At 35.6% G+C, this 20,866-nt stretch overlaps 5 protein-coding genes across 5 annotated transcripts; 4 read left to right on the forward strand and 1 right to left on the reverse strand.

Annotated features, from left to right (window-relative positions):
• The first annotated feature begins 313 nt into the window (after positions 1-313).
• On the forward strand, positions 314-1,930 carry LOC135800935 (uncharacterized). The gene is made up of 4 exons (XM_065314269.1): positions 314-554; positions 666-855; positions 917-1,510; positions 1,564-1,930. Exons 1-4 carry the CDS (start codon positions 426-428, stop codon positions 1,917-1,919), a joined length of 1,269 nt encoding a protein of 422 aa, XP_065170341.1. The 5' UTR covers positions 314-425; the 3' UTR covers positions 1,920-1,930.
• Positions 1,931-2,016: 86 nt separating this feature from the next.
• On the forward strand, positions 2,017-5,208 carry SAK (Sak kinase). The gene is made up of 8 exons (XM_065314268.1): positions 2,017-2,229; positions 2,312-2,407; positions 2,467-2,658; positions 2,732-2,869; positions 2,948-3,301; positions 3,368-3,914; positions 3,988-4,721; positions 4,776-5,208. The coding sequence occupies exons 1-8, from the start codon at positions 2,155-2,157 to the stop codon at positions 5,100-5,102; spliced, it is 2,463 nt and encodes an 820-aa protein (XP_065170340.1). The 5' UTR covers positions 2,017-2,154; the 3' UTR covers positions 5,103-5,208.
• Positions 5,209-10,729: 5,521 nt separating this feature from the next.
• On the forward strand, positions 10,730-11,857 carry LOC135800792 (uncharacterized). Its single transcript, XM_065314113.1, has 3 exons — positions 10,730-10,869; positions 10,937-11,560; positions 11,625-11,857. Exons 1-3 carry the CDS (start codon positions 10,789-10,791, stop codon positions 11,787-11,789), a joined length of 870 nt encoding a protein of 289 aa, XP_065170185.1. The 5' UTR covers positions 10,730-10,788; the 3' UTR covers positions 11,790-11,857.
• Positions 11,858-12,952: 1,095 nt separating this feature from the next.
• On the forward strand, positions 12,953-14,655 carry LOC135800233 (pleiotropic regulator 1-like). The gene is given in 5 exon segments (XM_065313400.1): positions 12,953-13,155; positions 13,216-13,558; positions 13,636-13,942; positions 13,945-14,336; positions 14,398-14,655. Coding segments are annotated over 5 exon segments (1,350 nt in total). The 5' UTR covers positions 12,953-13,039; the 3' UTR covers positions 14,590-14,655.
• LOC135800228 (paramyosin) lies at positions 14,605-18,909 on the reverse strand. The gene is given in 10 exon segments (XM_065313389.1): positions 14,605-15,156; positions 15,218-15,361; positions 15,652-15,964; positions 16,030-16,194; positions 16,338-16,515; positions 16,574-17,463; positions 17,531-17,572; positions 17,575-17,664; positions 17,720-17,871; positions 18,086-18,909. Coding segments are annotated over 10 exon segments (3,015 nt in total). The 5' UTR covers positions 18,793-18,909; the 3' UTR covers positions 14,605-14,822.
• Between the last annotated feature and the right edge of the window lie 1,957 nt (positions 18,910-20,866).

Genomic DNA, 20,866 nt, shown 5'->3' on the forward strand with positions numbered 1-20,866 from the left:
CGGTTATGACAAAATCTTAATAAACTCACTTTTTTCTGTGTGTTTTATCAGCTGCAATTGATAAAACTTATAAAAATATATTGTGACATAAATTAATCAAGTTTTTTTGTGGCCTGGAAGATTCCATAATGGTTCAAGTGGAAATCAAATCAATTTCACATGCAAATTTTATTCGAGTCATTCAATCAAGTGCACAACATCGAAATCAATGTTGATCAGTTAGATAAACCAGATCTGTGCACGTCTAGATCAAATCTTTGAATCCCTTGTGGCTGGCGTGCGACCAGAAATAGTATTGGTGACCAATTTAGAACATTGCATTCGGGAGCTGTTGTGTTGTGTCTGCTTCCGTCAGTTTATTCACTGCATGCACTCCAATATCGCAATTCACTTCGCTGATTAAACTGCCAGGCATAACACCACCGATGTCCCGGAATATTCAATTACCACCGGAGATAATTGAATTGATATTTTCTTTCTGTGATTGCGCCACATTAAAAGTGCTCAAAAGTGTCGATTGTGATTGGCGATCATTGATTGAGACGTTAATTCAGGTACAAGTGTGGGTTTTACGCGTTTAAGTACTTATTTGTTTGATTATTTATTAAATAACGTAGTAGGTGCTTTAGATAAATCAATGAAAACGTAGTGGGTTCTAATTTTAGAAACGCTGCTCGAGAAATATTCCAGACCTTGATTTATTGGAATACAAATATAAATTCAGCAAAGATGGAACAAAACTAGAGAATATTTGTGAAAATTGGGAGAATTGGCAGGATATTGTCAATAATATTGAATTTGAGAATGTTTCTTTTATTTACGAGAAGAAATACATTTCATGTGTTGCTGTTTTCAGTGAGTTTTCAACATAAAACATAAATTTTCCTTTAAAAAAACGAAATTTATACATTTTTAGATGATTATGTAGCTGTTGGTTTAGATACGGGTGCTGTACACCTATACAATCAAACTGAAGACTTATTGAAACAATTTGAAGCTTTAGTTCAACGAGAACCTCAATCAATTAAATTTGTTCCAGGTTTTTTACTTTCAGAAGAACCATTTGCCCTTCTTGTTGAATATACTTTAGTAACCTGTATTCATGACTTTTCCCAAGAGTACCAATCGAATGTATTTGATCACCAACAAGTATTTACAGCTTATAAAAGTTACATTTGTGGTGTTGCTCTTGATGGTACTGTAACAATAGCACAAATCTACAAAGATGAAGATGAAAACACTAAAAATCAACAAATTATGCTAAAAATACTTAAATTAGTGAAACTTCAAGTCCTAATCACTAATAATATATTTGCTAGTTTATCCTCTGATAAATGTATGATATTAAGTGATGATAAAGTCTTTGCTATTAACTATAAAGACGAAAATAACAATATTGAAGGAATAGCAACCGAAATCGCAAGTTTGGATTTTGCGATGAATTCTGTTCCTGTTTTATGGCGTGACGCGTTGATTTTCTACGATAAAGTGATAATAACTAATTCACAACGTAGGTAAATAGATAGTTTATTGATTGTTTAACTGTTTTTGATTGTTTTACAGCTAGGGCCGATACAGGGCAAATTTTTGAAGTTTTTCTTCTTGAAAACGCCATCAATGGAATTGTTTCAAGTGTAAAACGGTTTTATCTCACTGAAGTGTTCGAATCTCTGATTACATGTCTTTATTTATACGGAAGCACTTTAATTCTGGGTTTTGCCAATGGTGAAGTATTGTTTTATGAAGTACATGACTTTCAAAGTTTGGATTTGAAAAAGTACTCGAAATTAATTACAATGTTTACGAAATTAGGGCGGATATTATCTATAGATGTGATTGAAAGTTGTGGCAAGCGAGAGTTTTATGTTGCTGGACCTACTTTTGTACGTAAAATCACTGGAAAGTTAAGAATAAAGTAAAAGAAATGAAATATATTGTTTTTTTGCGATTATAAGATTCAACCATCTGGTATTTTTTAAATTACATTTGGTACATGCAGCGCCATCTGTTGAATGCTTCGAGAACAATTTGACGGTTAGTGTTTGAAACTAACGAACTTTTGTGTCATGAACAAATTAAAATCTTAAGTTATAAACAAACGAAAACAAATAACTCATGTAATCGACTATCACCTTATAAAACAGACATTGCCTAATGAGTGGGCACCGCCAGAGGTGCCCCGAATCAATGGGCAAGAACGGAATCAACACTTTTAGCGAACATATTGAGGTTAGTTAGTTTGTTTACATCCACTAAAAACAAGAAAAAAGCAACAAAACAACATAAATAAATTGTTTATAACATTTTGTAGGACTACACCGTGTTAAACTTGTTGGGAAAAGGTGGTTTTGCCTCCGTGTACAAAGCAAAATGCCTCAAAACGGGGATTTTTGTTGCAATCAAAATGGTAAGCAAAGTTTCACATGAATTTATTTGCGAAATTAATGTGTTTTTGATGTGTTTTAGATCGACAAAAAGCAAATGCATGCGGCTGGTATGGTTGATAGGGTGCAGCAAGAGGTGACCATACATTACAGGCTCAAACATCCTTCTATATTGGAATTGTACACATTTTTTGAGGATGCAAACTATGTTTACTTGGTTTTGGAGCTTTGCCATAATGGGGAGTTACAAAAATTCTTAAAAACCAATACAGAGGTAAATATAATAATATCTAGTTGCAGTATAATAAGATGTGGTGTTTATTTGGTATTTATTTTTGTGTTTTTAGAATCATTGTTTGTCTGAGATTGAGGCAAGCAATGTTATTCGACAAGTGGTTGAAGGGTTGCAATATCTTCACTCACATAACATTCTGCATAGAGATATGTCTTTATCAAACCTCCTGCTGACACAAGACATGCAAGTTGTAAGTTATTTAACTTAATACTTTGTTTTACATCATTTCAAGACTATTTTATCAAAAATTTCTTCATGTTTCTTGTAGAAAATTGCTGATTTTGGTCTGGCAACCCAATTAACACGTCCAGATGAGAAACACATGACGATGTGTGGCACACCAAACTTTATCTCTCCAGAAGTAGCATCTCGCGGTTCTCATGGCTTGGAAGCTGATGTTTGGGGCATTGGTTGCCTCTTATATACTCTTCTTGTGGGTCGTCCACCATTTGATACACAAGCAGTGAAAAGTACGCTCACCAGAGTTGTCATGGCGAAATATGATCTACCAGCGCATCTTTCAATGGAGGCGAAGGATTTAATCAATGCTCTTCTGCAGAAAAATCCTAAAGACCGACTTAAATTGGTGCAGATCTTAGATCATTCATTTATTAAACGCAGTGTAAGCATTCCAAGCATTCCACTTGTATTTTATATAAAATATTACTATTTTAATGGCGAATTTTAGACATTAGCAAATGGTATGACTTCGAATTTAACACACGATTCAGGAATACACACAATGTCAAGTCGACGGGATTCGGCTTTCAGCGACTTTGGATACAAGAATACCAATCATTTACAACCAATTCGTCGAAGTGCAAGTGATTTATTCCCATCCAACAACGAATCACATCCGACATTCTTGCCTAATAGTGCCAGTAGTCATAGCGTTGATCGTTTCGAACGTTTGTGTTATCAAAATAATCAACGTCCACAATCTGCCACACCTTTAACAGGAAATTTTTACGCATCTGCGAATAGTGGACATGATCAACGTCAGTTTTCTGCAGGCGCATCGTCTTTGAATGCACCTTTAAGAGATAAATGTGGGAGTAGTAATGGTGGTAGTCTTAATCGCCATTTTGGAAATAATAACGAAGAAGTTTTAAGAGATACAGGGCAGTTTTATGCAAATCAACAGGCGCCAAGTCCACCCGTTGATGATTTAAATGGGATTTTACAGACTGTTCATACTAGTATTGCGAATTCACAAGCACAATCACAATCCACACGTAAGTTTAATATTTTTTGATTGTTTTCTCTTGTAAAATTTATATTTTGTAATATATTTGTTGATTTTCATAGGAAATGTCTTTACATCTTATCAACAATCAACTGAAAACCCAAAACCACGCACAAAAGGACCAATAAAACTCATCGCCCATCGATTATTACCCACACGACATCAAACAAACAACGCTGTGTTGTCCATCCTCGACGGCGGAGAAGTTTGCATCGAATTCATCAAAAAACGCGGAATGGTTTGTGAAGTATGCCGAATTTCCGCTGATGGACAACGCGTTGTTCTCTATGAACCTGACAATGGTCGCGGAGTACCTCCCTCAAGCCAACCTCCTGAATTACCATTACAAGGAACTGACCAAATCTTCAGCTTTGAAAGTTTACCAGAAAAACACTGGAAGAAATACATGTACGCATACAAGTTTGTGGAGTTAGTAAGAGCAAAAACACCAAAGATCACATTCTACACAGACAAAGCAAAATGTTTACTCATGGAAAACCTAGTGGGTTTCGAAGCTTGTTTCTATGAAGGTGGAAAAGTAACTCAAAGTGCCGGAGATGGTATTACATTGATAGACGCGCACGGCCGGCGTGTGAATGTACAAAGCGCTGAGCAGTGTAAGGATTTGACTGGAGGAATGGCGATATTATGGGCACATGCGGATGAATCGCGCAATCATTGCGTGTTGTTGGAGAGGACGTTGACACAACTGCCTGGACAGTGCAACTTTCCGATTATTGTCGGTCGCAGGCCTTTGAATATTAATAAAGAGAATACACCTGCACCAATTTCTCTGGTTAGTAAAATAATACTATAAACAATTAAAATTTTATGATTTTTGTTGTTGTAGGATACATTTTCTGGTACGAATATTGTTATGCCAAGAGAATTGACAAGTGGGTCATCTTCAAGTCGTGAGAAAAAAGTTTCTGTACCCGGAATAGGGGTAGCCACGCAGTTGACAAGTGGAGAGGTGATGGTGCGTTTCCTAGATGGGACTAAATTATGGGTAGACGGTAAACATCGTGTGAAATACCAGTATGGCGACGGTGAAGTTGTGAAATTCACCGATTCAGAGGTTATACCACGCGCCATCATTGAGAAAATGCAGCATATGCCGAAGGTGCTGGCGCAGCTTCAACCGCCAAGCTTCAAGCATCGCAATCTTCGCACGTGAAGCAAGAGAAGATATTATTTTAGTTTATTTACGTTTTAAATATTAATGAATTTTAATATAAATATATTTTTATGTATTAATCGCACATACAAAACATACAAAAGTATTTAGAGGTTATTTTTAGGTTTTAATTGATTTAAAATTTAATATGCGATGAAATTTGTGGGTATTTTATGTTGAAATGTTTTGAAATTAATTTTAAGTGTGAAAAAAGCAAAAGATTTGGGTCTAACTGTATTGGTCAGGCTGCGACGAACGTCCCACTCCCGGGCGCGATCCCACTACTGCACGACGCGGGGACTTTTGGCTGCTGGGTTTCCCCCCTGGCCCGGTGCGCCCCTCCTTAGTCGACCTGGCCATCCCGGACTCCTCCAGGATGCCCATATCAACGCCCAGCTTAGTGTGGACGCCCAGTCAACGTGAGAGCATTTCGCCACAGAACTCCTGACCTCAAACCATCCGCCAAATCCGACCTCCCGGTAGCAGGATTACAGGAGTGCGCCACACTCCCAGTCGAGAAACATGCTCAAAATAAGAGTATTTTACCTTTCAGATTGACTAAAATCTTTATCCTGTAATATTGGTGATGAATAATAAAATCAATATATTTAAATAATATGTTTGTATTGCTTTAATCTTTGATAATTAATTAATATCGTAATATTCTGTCTAATTTACTGTTTATCATATTTTGATTGTGATTATCTCGGAAAGTAAAAGTGATAGAGAGGAACGGATTGAAGATTCTGAATCCTCGGGAAATTTTCTACAAGATAACTATTGAAATTATTCTGTAAACCTTCAGTAAGGGCCCTAAAATGCCCTTCAAATAAAATTTGTTATACTTGCTATAGAAAACACCCTATATCTATTGTATCATACAAGTAATTTAGGGTTTCTCAATGTCATGTTTTAGATTAAGAAACCCTTTATAATATATACACCGTTTCCAATCTATAAACCATCAGAAAGTGCCCTAAAATACCCATCAAAAGGGCATTTTTTGACTAATTTGGTATAATTTTGTACAAAATACCCTGTATCTTCTAAATTAATGAAGGAATTTAGAGTTTCTCAGCTTTAGGTAGTAGGCTAAGACACCCTGCATAACATGCATAACATTTTAGCCCTGTAAACCCTTTGGAAGTACCCTAAATATCAACTGAAAGTTGTAATTTTTCTCTAATTTCTCTTACTTTAATAGAAAACGTGCCATATCTCTTATACTAATTAAGTAATTTATGTTTTTTTAACGTTAAATGTTAGATTAAGAAGCCCTTTATGACATGCATAAAGTTTCCAGACTTTAAACACACAGGAAGTGCCCTAAAATGCCCCTTAAAATAAATAACCTGTATTTGTGAAATTATTTTCGGTCGAAGAACAGGGCCGAACTTTTTTTTGTAAAAATTTTTGCTCGAACAACAGGGTCGCACTTATTTTGTAAAATTATTTTGGGTCGAATTGAATTAAAATTTTCGATTGCGATTATCTCGAAAATTAAAAGAGTTACGATAAAATGTTACTTAAATAATCGATGTAGAATTAAACAATCTATAAGAATTCGAAATCAGAATTTAAAAATTCCAACTTTTAATTTTCAACATAAAAAGAGAAATCTTTTGCCTTTTTTATAACAAAATCTTTTCGTTAAAAATTTTTTGTGCCATTTTGATGATTTTTCAATAATGATGCCATCTTGTAGCAAATTTTTCAGGGATCAAGAATATGTAGTTTTTTTCTTTCTAGCCCTTTTAGTTGTCGAGATAATTAGCATTTTAATCTTTTAAATTAGACTATTCCGACGGAACGCTCGTGTTTTACTAAAATTGCAAATAGGGCCTAAACGGTTAAGGTTTGCAAAAAAACTTACTAAAATAATCGATGCAGAATTAAATTGTCTATCAAAACCCGAAAACAGAATTTTAAAATTCCTATTTTTAATTTTCAACATTCCTAATTAGATGATTAAATCGAAATTAGCTCGACAACTAATAGTGCAAGAAAAAAAAGAACTACATATTCTTGATCCTTGAAAAATTTGCTACAAGATGGCATCATTATTGAAAAATGATGAAAATGGCACAAAAAAATTTTTAAAGAAAAGATTTTGTTATAAAAAAGGCAAAAGATTTCTCTTTTTTATGTTGAAAATTAAAAGTTGGAATTTTTAAATTCTGATTCCGGATTCTTATAGACTGTTTAATTCTACATCGATTATTTAAGTAACTTTTTTGGCTAACGCTAACCGTTTAGGCCCTATTGGCATTTTTATTGAAAACTGCATTCGACATAAAAAACGGAAATGTTTTGCCTTTTTTATGACGAAATCTTTTATTTCAGCAAATGCCGATTTTGAAATAATTGGAATTTTTTAATTCTGATTTCGGATTCTAATAGATAACTTAATTCTATATCAATTATCTACGAAAGATTTTTTCTATCATCGACCGTTTCGGCCCTATTTACATTTTTAATGAAAAATTTAGAATAAGGCCCAAACTATTAAAGTTAGGAAATATGTTAAATAAATATTTGATAGAGAATCCTTCAGATATTCAAAATCTGAAACCCGTTTTATGTTTGCCCTTTTAGTTTCCGAGAAAATTGCAATTGAAAATTTTAATTTATTTTTTCCCGAAATAATTTTTCGAAATAAGTGCGAACCTGTTCTTCGAGCAAAAATATTTTATGAAAATAGTGCGGCCCTGTTCTTCGGCCAAAAAATAATTTTAAATGTTAGGTTAGAATCTGTTTTCTGTCAATAATCATTCTAAAGAGAAGTTAATACAAATTTACTAGCTTATTTCCACCAGAAAATGACAAATATTTCGAGATTTACTCAATTTTGAGGGTCATTTTAAGTCTCTTCCTGTTCGTTTAAGGGTTCCAAAGTGCACACGTCTTGGAAAAAGACTATCAATCAAAAATCTAGCCCTGAAAAATTCTAAATTACTTGATCGGTGTAGGAAATATTAGGCGTTTTCTACTAAAAAAAAGCCTCAAAATTTAAGAAAATAACCATTTTTGAGGGTATTTTAATTATTGTAATTCCCGACTCAAATAAGCAGCACTTGATTGAGAATATCTCGTAAACTAAAAGAGATAAATAAGATCTGATCGCAGCGTCTTAATCTACGGACCAATCTCTATCAGATAGGATAGTTAAAACCGAAATCAGAGAGATGAAATTTTGAGTCATAAGAAAAAAATGGGCAAGGGGGGGTGCTTGATACTTTTTTTCGACGATTTTCAAAAATTCATATCTCTTAAACTAAAAGAGATAGCTACCAACGAATTTTTGATTATGAAAGATTGGAAGATTCTCTATCAGATAAAAATATAAAATAATTATATTTCCTTCAGGAAAAGGTTGAAAAACGCGACTAAAAGTACTAAAAAGTGACATTTTTCAATTTTTGACGATTTTTTTCATTCGCGAATATCTCGTAAACTAAAAGAGATAGGAAGGCCAAATCGTAGATTTTTAATCTACGAAACATTCTCTACAAGATAGACTAGTTAAAATCGAAATCGGAGAGATGAAATTTTGAGTCATAAGAAAAAAATGGGCAAGGGGGGGTGCTTGATACTTTTTTTCGACGATTTTCAAAAATTCATATCTCTTAAACTAAAAGAGATAGCTACCAACGAATTGTTGATTATGAAAGATTGGAAGATTCTCTATCAGATAAAAATATAAAATAATTATATTTCCTTCAGGAAAAGGTTGAAAAACGCGACTAAAAGTGCTAAAAAGTGACATTTTTCAATTTTTGACGATTTTTTTCAATCGCGAATATCTCGTAAACTAAAAGAGATAGGAAGGCCAAATCGTAGATTTTTAATCTACGAAACATTCTCTACAAGATAGACTAGTTAAAATCGAAATCAGAGAGATGAAATTTTGAGTCATAAGAAAAAAATGGGCAAGGGGGGGTGCTTGATACTTTTTTTCGACGATTTTCAAAAATTCATATCTCTTAAACTAAAAGAGATAGCTACCAACGAATTTTTGATTATGAAAGATTGGAAGATTCTCTATCAGATAAAAATATAAAATAATTATATTTCCTTCAGGAAAAGGTTGAAAAACGCGACTAAAAGTACTAAAAAGTGACATTTTTCAATTTTTGACGATTTTTTTCATTCGCGAATATCTCGTAAACTAAAAGAGATAGGAAGGCCAAATCGTAGATTTTTAATCTACGAAACATTCTCTACAAGATAGACTAGTTAAAATCGAAATCGGAGAGATGAAATTTTGAGTCATAAGAAAAAAATGGGCAAGGGGTGCTTGATACTTTTTTTCGACGATTTTCAAAAATTCATATCTCTTAAACTAAAAGAGATAGCTACCAACGAATTGTTGATTATGAAAGATTGGAAGATTCTCTATCAGATAAAAATATAAAATAATTATATTTCCTTCAGGAAAAGGTTGAAAAACGCGACTAAAAGTGCTAAAAAGTGACATTTTTCAATTTTTGACGATTTTTTTCAATCGCGAATATCTCGTAAACTAAAAGAGATAGGAAGGCCAAATCGTAGATTTTTAATCTACGAAACATTCTCTACAAGATAGACTAGTTAAAATCGAAATCAGAGAGATGAAATTTTGAGTCATAAGAAAAAAATGGGCAAGGGGGGGTGCTTGATACTTTTTTTCGACGATTTTCAAAAATTCATATCTCTTAAACTAAAAGAGATAGCTACCAACGAATTTTTGATTATGAAAGATTGGAAGATTCTCTATCAGATAAAAATATAAAATAATTATATTTCCTTCAGGAAAAGGTTGAAAAACGCGACTAAAAGTACTAAAAAGTGACATTTTTCAATTTTTGACGATTTTTTTCATTCGCGAATATCTCGTAAACTAAAAGAGATAGGAAGGCCAAATCGTAGATTTTTAATCTACGAAACATTCTCTACAAGATAGACTAGTTAAAATCGAAATCAGAGAGATGAAATTTTGAGTCATAAGAAAAAAATGGGCAAGGGGGGGTGCTTGATACTTTTTTTCGACGATTTTCAAAAATTCATAGCTCTTAAACTAAAAGGGATAGCTACCAACGAATTGTTGATTATGAAAGATTGGAAAATTCTCTATCAGATAAAAATATAAAATAATTATATTTCCAACAGTAAAGTGTCGAAAAACGCGACTAAAAGTGCTAAAAAGTGACATTTTTCAATTTTTGACGATTTGTTTCAATCGCGAATATCTCGTCAACTAAAAGAGATACATAGGTACAAATCGCAGAGACTATTTTACGAACTTTTCTTTATTTTATTACCGAAAATTAAAGAAAATGTAATTTCGAACACTTTATTTTAGTAGTATTTAGTTATCAGACTTATGGTTTAGGTAATTTTAAATAATTTTATTGTTTATATAAGAAATATAATTTATAATAAAAATGGTATTAATTAGAATATTTAAGAAATAAATGAACATTTTAAACTCTATTCAGGTTTCCTAACTTTTCATTTATTAAAGAATCAATATATATTATAATATCTATTTGCACATCACCACACACACAATAACAAGAAACATGTTTTGACCTATATTTGTGTTCCGATATTTCTTGATAAGAACTGAATATCGAACTGGCCGTATTTTATTCATGTTCAGTCGATTCCAGTTGCTTCCATTGTACGGTCCTTGAGAAGATTCAACATGTCGACTGCTGACCACGTGCTCGCGTTGCGCGAGAAAATCTCCGGATGGTTGAATAAATCTGACGATAAAACAGAAAATGTAAGTTTAATTATCAACAAATAATAAATAAACACATTAATCATTAAGTAATTTCTCATCGCTATAGAAGGTACAAATGGAAGACCTAAAAGTTTTCGCGGAGTTACTCGGATTTTCCGCCAAAGTTGATGCAAAAACTCTTGTGATATCAACAACTGAACAAGATAACGCTACAGAATTGAATGATGCGAAAGTATTGCCTGAATCATCTGATATAAACAAATTAAAAGAAACAAAGGAAGCAATGTCTCCGAAGCCTGCCAATGAAGTTGAAATCAACGTGAGCATGACAAACGTGCCAACCTCAAGCCCCATCATTCAACCCAACAAAATCTCTGATACTCTTATGAAAATAATTAACTTAGCAAAAGACGCCCTGGACAACGACGTTAATTCTACATTTATAAAGACTGCTTATCTCCACAAACGCGTTTCTGACATTAAAGTTAGCCCATTGGCCATGAATAGCAGTCGAAATCATCTAGGAAATGATCTGAATGTGACCAAAACTAAAGAAAATACTAGTACACTCAAACCCACACCGAAGAAGAAGAAAGGAGCTGTGATTGTCAAGCCGGAAGAAAGCAAGGTCAAGAAACCAAGTGGTTCTAATGTTTCCATTACATTTAAGAAGAATGTTCTTCAACCTGTGCAGTCAAATTTGCAGGCATTGAAGTCTAAGCTACGAACGGTGAGTTTTATTTGCTTCAATTGGTGTAGCATTGTAGAATTTATTATGAAATAAACCATTTCAGCCTACACAGATTAGACCACCGACTAGTTCCCTGGCAACGCGTTCTGCTGGTGCACCACCATCAAGGGTTTCGGCCCTAACAGAAAGAAGGCTGTCCACTACTCCACTTCGTAAGGATCCACATAGTTTATCAAGACTGAAATATGCTTCAAGTCTAAAGAAATAGGGCACATTGTAAATACGGCATTTTATTGTAAATTTTATTCTAGACTTGAAAATAAACAATTTTATTCATTTTTGTTGAAAATCTTTTTTTTATAATAACAATGAAAAATATCTGACAATAAATGTGATTATTATCTAAACAATTAGTCTGATAACAAAATACTACTTAAATAAAGTAATTGAATTTATATTTTATTTTATTTCCTGCAAATAAAAAGGGCTTCTGCTTGAATCTACCCCATTTTTATCTCTGTTTTTAGGTTATTTTTTAAATTATTGCTATAATTAAGGAATTTTTTAATTTTGATTTCGGATTCATATAGACAATTTAATTCTGCATCGATTATTTAAGTAAAGTTTTTGCCTAACTGTGACCGATTAGGCCCTATTCGCAATTTAAAGAGAAAAATTGATTTTCAAAGGCCAATAAGGCCTTAATCTTTAAATGTGTTACTGGTTTCTGGTTCAGAATTTAATCTACTTTCAGAATCCGAAATCAGAATTTCAATATTCCAATTATTTCAAAAGTGGCATTTGCTGAAATAAAAGATTTCATCATAAAAAAGGCAAAACATTTCCGTTTTTTATGTCGAATGCAGTTTTCAATAAAATTGCAAATAGGGCCTAAACAGCTAATGTTAGCAAAAAAAGTTATTTAAATAATCGATGTAGCATTAAATTTTCTATCAGGAACCGAAAACAAAATTTCAAAATTCCAACTTTTAATTTTTAACATAAAAAAGAGAAATCTTTTGCCTTTTTTATAACAAAATCTTTTCTTTAAAAATTTTTTTTGCCATTTTTAACATTTTTCAATAATAATGCCATCTTGTTGAGAATTTTTCAAGGATTAAGAATATGTAGTTCTTTTTTTTCTAGCTCTTTTAGTTGTCGAGATAATTAGGATTTAATCTTTTAATTAGAAATGTTAAAAATTAAAAGTTGGAATTTTAAAATTCTGTTTTCAGTTTCTGATAGACAATTTAATTCTACATCGATTATTTTAGTAACTTTTTATTGTAGCTCTTTTCTTTTAATTTACGAAATAATTGCAATTGAAAATTTTAATTCAATTCGACCCGAAATAATTTTACAAAATAAGTGCGACCCTGTTGTTCGAGCAAAAATATTTTACGAAAATAGTTCGGCCCTGTCTTTCGACCGAAAATTAAATTCAAGTGTGAGGTTATGTTTGTTGTGATGCTCATGTTTTGAGTTCTGATTTTACAACTTTTAATCAATTAACACAAAATGATTGAAGAAGTGCAAAGACACTCAGTACACACGTTGGTGTTTCGATCTTTAAAACGTTCCCACGACATGTTCCTCTCTAATCAGGGACAATTACCGGCCGTAGATGAAAAAGCGTAAGTAAACCACCCAACAACAAAACGTTTAACATCGTTTCAATTAAATATTCTCTTCAGGGAAGCAATTCGACGGTTGATTAAAGCCCGTGACAGTTACGGTTTAGTCTTTGATGATATAAAGAAGATGAAAGCAATGAAACAACTGCATGATGTAGAAGCAGGACCCAATCCTCCACCACCAGGTACGATTGCCGAGAACACTGAAGCTGTAGTCCCATATACAACAACAACAATTGCTACAAAGACACCCTTGCCTGGACAAAACGCCCAGGGCCAAAGTCTGATGAAGAGGGCAAGTGTGATGCCAAAACCAAAGTGGCATGCACCCTGGAAGCTTTACCGAGTTATTTCAGGACATTTAGGATGGGTTAGATGCTGTACAGTTGAACCAGGCAATGAGGTAAATAAATATCCACTAGATTAAAACTAAATTAAAATTAAATTACAACAAAAAATAAAATTTTATTGATTTTTCAGTGGTTTGCAACTGGTGCCGCTGACAGAATAATCAAAATCTGGGACTTGGCAACCGGCCAACTAAAGGTATCCCTCACAGGGCATGTGAGCACAGTCCGTGGATTAGCAGTGAGCACCCGCCATCCGTATCTCTTCAGTTGTGGCGAGGACCGGCAAGTAAAATGCTGGGATCTCGAATACAACAAAGTTATTCGTCATTATCACGGCCACTTATCCGCTGTGTATTCACTCGCTTTGCATCCCACAATCGACGTGTTACTTTCAGCCGGTAGGGATTCAACTGCACGTGTATGGGATATGCGTACAAAGCAAACGTACACACTTTAACAGGTCATACTCATACTGTTGCTAGTGTGATTGCACAGGCGGCCGAACCGCAAGTTATTACTGGCTCACATGATACCACAATCAGGCTGTGGGATCTTGCAGCTGGGAAATCAATGTGCACATTAACAAATCACAAGAAAAGCGTCCGTAGTCTTGTTTTTCATCCCACTTTATACATGTTTGCATCAGGATCACCTGATAATATCAAACAATGGAAGTGTCCGGATGGAAAATTCATTCAGAATTTGTCTGGTCACAATGCCATCCTTAATTGTCTAGCGGTTAATCCAGAAGGTGTTCTTGTCTCAGGCGGTGATAATGGTACTCTACAGTTTTGGGATTGGCGTACCGGATATAACTTCCAACGTTTACAAGTACATAACCTCAATTTAAAGCTTTTTCACTTAATTTTAACTTATTTTATTGTTTATATAGGCTCCAGTGCAACCTGGTTCGATGGACAGTGAAGCTGGAATATTTTCAATGACTTTCGACCATTCCGGATCAAGATTAATCACGACTGAAGCTGACAAAACCATCAAAATCTACAAGGAAGACGATTCCGCCACTGAAGATTCTCATCCAATCCACTGGAAGCCGGATATTTTGAAACGGCGCAAATTTTAAATCCTAAACTCCATCTTTTACTTTTATACATATTTAATAATAATAATTTCTAAGTACAAGATGAAACGCTTACAGTATAAACTCGTAATTATAAATTACAATATAAGTTAATCGCACCAGACGCGTCTGGTCACACATACATTATACATTCATACAGAAAATCAATGTGAAGATGTTTTAGGAGTCTTCTTCGTCTTCACAATCATCACATTCGGGTATCGTTGGCGGTATGGCTAAATTAATGGTGCCACCGGTGAGTTTGGGGCGCGGCGGGGGCGGCATGCAGGGAGCGGTTTTGATTCCGGTGAATCGCCCGGAAATGACACGGTATAATCCGGCTGCGGCTGGAAGTCGTCCGTATCGGCGAATTCGTCGTCGTCATCCCCGTAGCTCGCCTCTGTCTCACGCTGGAGATTCATCAGCTGCATCTGGAAGTAACGCTTCTCTTCGTTGATGCATGCGAGGTCCTTCTCCTGCTCGGCGATCACCTGTCGCAGGTCGGCGATGAGATTCAAATCTTCCTGACGTGCTTCACGACGTTCATAACGTGTTCTTACTTCTTCAAATCTAAATTTATTTTGATGAATGTTTTATTTTGTTTTTATAGGTTAGGTTTAAGATGTCTTACAATTTGGTGAGCGTCAGAACCTTCTTCTGCAGATGATCAATCTGTTGCTGTGATTGTTTCTGCTGTTGCGTCAACTTGGATTGGAACTCTTCGCGTTCCTGATCGGCTAGCGCCTGCAGCTTCATGAGAACGTCCTGGAGACCTCTGTAAGGAAGTAAGGACTCGGGTCATCTTAAGGGATACCATATTAACTAAATGCACCAATCACAGCACTACACACACACACAACTGATGTGTATATATCTGTAGTCTTTATCTGTTCGTTTTTTTATTTGTGTAAGAAAAGTAGCAAGGATATCAAGGCGAAGGTGAGTGTAATGAGGGCCGAGTCGGCAAAGAGGTACGAAAGCGTCGGGTACGCGACCAGCGTGTATCCGCTTAAACAAAATGGCGATCTTGTTATGTTGGTTAGAATACGTGTGCCGGGCACTAACCTTATTTTCTGATCGGCATCGCGTCGATTCCTCATCAACTGCTCGTTCTGCTGAGCGATCTCCTGGTTGAGCACCTGTACACCGCCCTCCAGCGTGTCCACATTGCTCTGCATATCGTCCATGGTCGACTCCTTACTAGTGATTTCATTCTTGAGCGAGTCGATTGTTTTCAGTAGCTCGATTTCGCGCGATTCGTGCGATTTCTGTTGCGTGTAGAATTGTTCTTCGAGCGTTCGAATCTTTTGCACGTAGTCTTGTTCCAACAGTTTGATGGCCTCGGATTTTTGATGCACTAAATTCGCCCATTGTGTATCTACCACCATCAAACAAAACTCAAATTAAAAAAAAATTATTTTAAGGTTATGTTGTATTTCCTACCCAATTGCGAACGATGCTGTTCGATGAGTTCGTTAATTTGTTGTTGCGCTTCCTTCTCCATTTGGTCCTTGAGAAGGATGAGGCTGGCGCGCAACGTGGACGTCTGATTCTTGTAGGACATGTCCACCTCAGCCAGCTTATCCTTATGCTGCGCGACGAGTTTTTCTGAAAGTTATGCCAGTAAATTACCTCGCATTCTGTGCAATTGCGCCACATTCGTGTGTTTATTTTGGGTTTTTGGCAAATGTCACTAATTTCGAGAGCGCATCCCATCATTGTTTCTGGTTCGAACTAAAACTACCGCTTACCTATTTCTAGTTCGTGGTCCATGCTTAACTTTTCGAATCTTTCGTGGTGCGCATTGTCGATTTTATCCATGATGCGACGAAATTCGAAGATTTCCCGATCGGCATTCGTCTGCTGCGTCATCATTTCATTCTGGTAATACGCTTCTTTTTCATCTAATGTCCGTTTTAAGCATTTTATCTATAAATATTTTGAGGTTAAATATGGTTATGTTTATTTTTATTAAAAATAACTTAACCTCTTTAAGACATTCACTAATTTTAAACTCCCATTGTTTCTTCGCAAGTTCAAACTCTTCTTCTTTTTTGGTCTTGACGTCCATGACGGCATCATTCTTCTCTTCGAGATACAACTGTTCAAGTTCATATTTCAACCTGCCGATTTCATGCAGGAGCCGCTCCTCCCAATACTCGGCAATCTCAGTCTTTTTCTCCTGTAGCGTCGTCTGCAGCCATCTTTCCTTATCGGTCATCTCCTGATGATGCACCCTTTGCATATGTTGCAGATTCTCCTTCTCCATATCAATCAATCTCCTCAATTTTTTTGCTTCTTCCTTTAAACCCTCCTCACTGGCTTTCATATCCGCTTGCTTATCTATCAACTCCTTCATTGCTTTCTCATGCTCCACACTTTGTCCCTTCAATGTCTGCACTTCATCTTTACAAGCCCGGAGATGTTTCACTTCGTCCATCATCTGTTGAGCAATGGTCATCTTCACCTCTGCGTCCCGATAAGCTTCCTTGAGTCGTTGTTCTAAACTACGTTCTTTTTCATCTAGTTTATTTTTACAACCCTTGTGGACCTCACGCAACTTCCACTCGAAATCATCTAGTAAACTTTGTTCTTTTAGGAGGTTAACAGTTCGTAGTTTTTCGAATTCCGACTGCCATTTTGCTTGCACCAGGTTTTTCTGTTTTATAGATTCTTCAAGTTGTAATTCGACTTGTTTCTTCTCTTTATCGCGTTCGAGAAGGATACTGGCGTGTTGGGCAACCAACGCTTGCTTCTCAGCTTGGAGATCTTTAATCTGCGACTCAAGATTGGCGATTTTCTCGCGTAACTCACGAATTATATTCTCCAACGCTGAGATTTTACTGCTAGCGACCGCTTCTGACTCTTCGAAATTTTCTAGAATAGAGAGATTTTGGCATAAAAATCACACACTGATTCATTTTTTGTTGTGAATCACCATTACCTGTTTTCCTGGCAATTTCCTCAGACAAATTACCATTTTTTGTCGGTAATCCTGCAGATCCTGTTCGAGATTCTTAATTCGTAACTTCACATACTCAGATTCTTTGTGGGCTGCTTGCAGTTCAGCTTGTAGCCCTAAAATAAAAAAAAAATTACCAATTTTTGATTTTAAAAATTTTGGGTAACGTACGATCCATGCCAGCACTTTTAGCAAAAACATCCCTCTGCAGTTCCTCCATCTGAAAACGCAATTTATTCGCCTCTGCATCGCGTGCCACCAATTGTTTCGACAAGTCGTTAAGTTGACTTTGGAATTTCGCTTCTTGATTCACCAAATTCTTCCTGCAACCAAGGTTACACGTTAATTAAGTTGCAAGTGAATGAAAACTTCCCGAAATAACTAAATGCGTTAAAGTATACAAAATACTTGAAATTGTGCTAAAAATATTCGCTTTCGCGCGTCAATCGCTACACATGACTCAATCGCCAACGCACGATACAAAAATATTCAATTCATGTATAAAAAACAAAATGGCGGCATTTTAAAGCAAATTACTTTGATTGTCTTTCGTCTTCCGTGGCTGCCACAGTCGTCTCGTTAGTTTTAATTCGTAATCTCGGTGGCGCTTCCGGTAAACCTCTATTCGTTGCACCATTTGTGTGATTTGGAAAGTGTGGAAATCCATTGCAATCGCCATAGACTTCGACGATGCGTGGACTTTCGGGTGGCGTTGGTGTGGGTGTAACGGCCGAATTTCGTCGCGATGCGTTCGGGGTGGGAATACGCGGCGAGATGGCGATGGTACCATGCCCAGCGGGTTTAACACTACTCATTGTCGTGCCGGAGGTGGTGCGAACGCCGCCGGGGGTGGCTGTGTGGCAGTTATCGTTCGAGTCGACCACCGCGTCGACGGTGGTCGCGGTCGTTTTGCTCGCGCCGCTCTCGCTGCAACTGCCGACGGCGGGCGCTTCGGTTTTATTTTTACACATTTTCACAATCCCATTGCCAATTCCATCGCTAGGCGTACAACTAGCATCGGTTATGAAAGGTGCGACAGGAGTGGAATTCTGGGTCGGCTCGGTTTTCCTTTCGGAATTTGAATTTGTGCTTAAATTTCCGCTTGCGTTGGGAACCACTGACGTTGTCACTTGGAAAAACGGCGTGAAGATGTGTGGGGATGTGTTTTGTGTTGGTTGGTTTTGGGGTAGGTCGTTCGCGTTCACATCCACCTTCTTTTTACCACGCGAAAAGAAACTGAACATTTTTTAAAAGTTTTTTTTTCGAATTTAATTTAATTATAATTAAATGCACATTAAATTGGTTTCGTTGAGGATTGAGTTATTGTGGTGTTGTGGGTTTGAAAGCAATTTGCACACTGAGTGAGTATTTATTTCAAGCGAATTTTCTTTTCCTGCTGCGTTGGGCGTGCTTGGAGGCAGGAGTGAAATACGCGTGCAGGTCGTAGACGCACAACTGACGTGCATGCACGCACACATTCGTGAATATATTTATAGCTTTATAACTTTACGATTCTTTATGTTTTGCGTCCGGCGCGCGTTTGTTTTTCCTCGTGCAAAATGCATAAGACATCAGACATCAGAGTGCTTTAAGCTGTGGATATGCTGAGTATTTTTACTCACAACACTCTAAATAAATTAAATTAAGTCATGCTCAATCAATTAGACACGTTGCAAATTCAATAACCGCATTTTTACTACTAAAATTATAAAAATTTTATTTTTAACTATAGGCAACCAACATCACACTAGGTTATGCATCAAATGTCTTTTTGAGGTTAAATCTGATTAAAATGTAATTTTTTGTTCTAAAAAGTGTTTTTGTGGTCCACGTCCCATGAAATTAATGTCTGACGATTTATAATTTCACTTTCATGTGAAATACTTCTGAAGTTTGTCGTGCATGACAGGATAAACGCATAAAAGGCGTGCATGCGTGCCAAAAGTTGACAGACGGAAAAAAACATGCACTTTGCACGCATCACCTTTCAAGTCTGTGTTCAATAACCTTTTTACGGCAGACAAAATTACCGGAAGAACAATTTTTCTTCGTGACAGAGTCAAAAACACTTAAAATTAATTATTTCATTGTTTGTTGATGAAAAACTTCAATTTTATTGCGATGTTTGTGTTTCAGTTGTAAAACAAAATGAGTTTGGCAAAAATGGGATTAAATGTGACAGTTATTTTGAGCGTTTCATAAACTAGGTTATAATTAGGTCTTTGTATACCGAAATAGTCAACACGACGTCAAAATACTCGTACTACGCTTTTCGTTGGATGGAATTCATAGAAACGTAATACATTTGTGTTTACGCCTCATAAAATTACGACTTTTAATCATTAATCATTTTAAACATGTCACAAACACTTTTTGATACTTAAATTTAAACTATTTCTACATAGATGTCGCTAGGTACATGTCCAAAACAAAATTAAAGCAAAACGTTATTATTTTAATACAATAAAATAAACTTATACTTTATACAAGGATAAATTTACAGATAGGTCAAGAAAATCACCTTCCTGTGTATTTTTAGTATCTATCTACTTATTGCAACAAGTAGGTGTGGGTGCAATTCGAGTGCCCGAGCGATTTGCTTTCATCGACTAGCTAATTACTTGCCAATCGTCTCCGGTGATATTTCAACTGCGCATTTGGTTAAATTTACGATGTCACTAACTGCAATTACCACCTGATGTAATTAAAGACAACAAATAATGTGTAGGATAACTTTTTACTGTGTTTTATTAATATTAACCTATTTTTCGGACATGTTGCCAAAGAAAATAAACTGTTTTTAATCTTTTTGGTATTGAGTGCGAATATATCGCGTAAATTTCGAAAATATTAAGTTTATGCTACAAATTCTTATATTTTATGCACTCTGGCAGTTATAATTTAGAAAATGTGTAATATTGCACATATTGTTTATGAAAACCACACGCGTAGACGCAAATCAACTAAAATTATCTTTAAACCGCCAAAAATAGCTTCATAACCTCTAAAATAACGGTTTTATTCGATTTATTCTACATAATTAAATAAAATAATACTTTTTCTCATATAAAACAATATAATACACACTCTAACAAGTCATAAATGCATTTATTGTTGTTCTGTACTCAGATTGCTTCACCAAAACACAAATTTCGTAAATACATTTCCAAAACAATCCGATTTGCGGCGCATTTTCCCCGTAGAAAGAACGCCACGTGCGGCACAAGTTGCCTACACACTTCCACATCGAAATCCAACGAGTGTTTACTCTCCAACTCTTTCAAATCCAAATTTAGGTGCAGGAAACACTTGGAACGC

This window comes from Atheta coriaria, unplaced genomic scaffold (assembly GCF_025399875.1).
Source record: "Atheta coriaria isolate IRGN ID8LTWV9N9 unplaced genomic scaffold, Caltech_Dcor_3.1 hic_scaffold_10_pilon, whole genome shotgun sequence".
Lineage (NCBI taxonomy): Eukaryota > Metazoa > Arthropoda > Insecta > Coleoptera > Staphylinidae > Dalotia > Dalotia coriaria.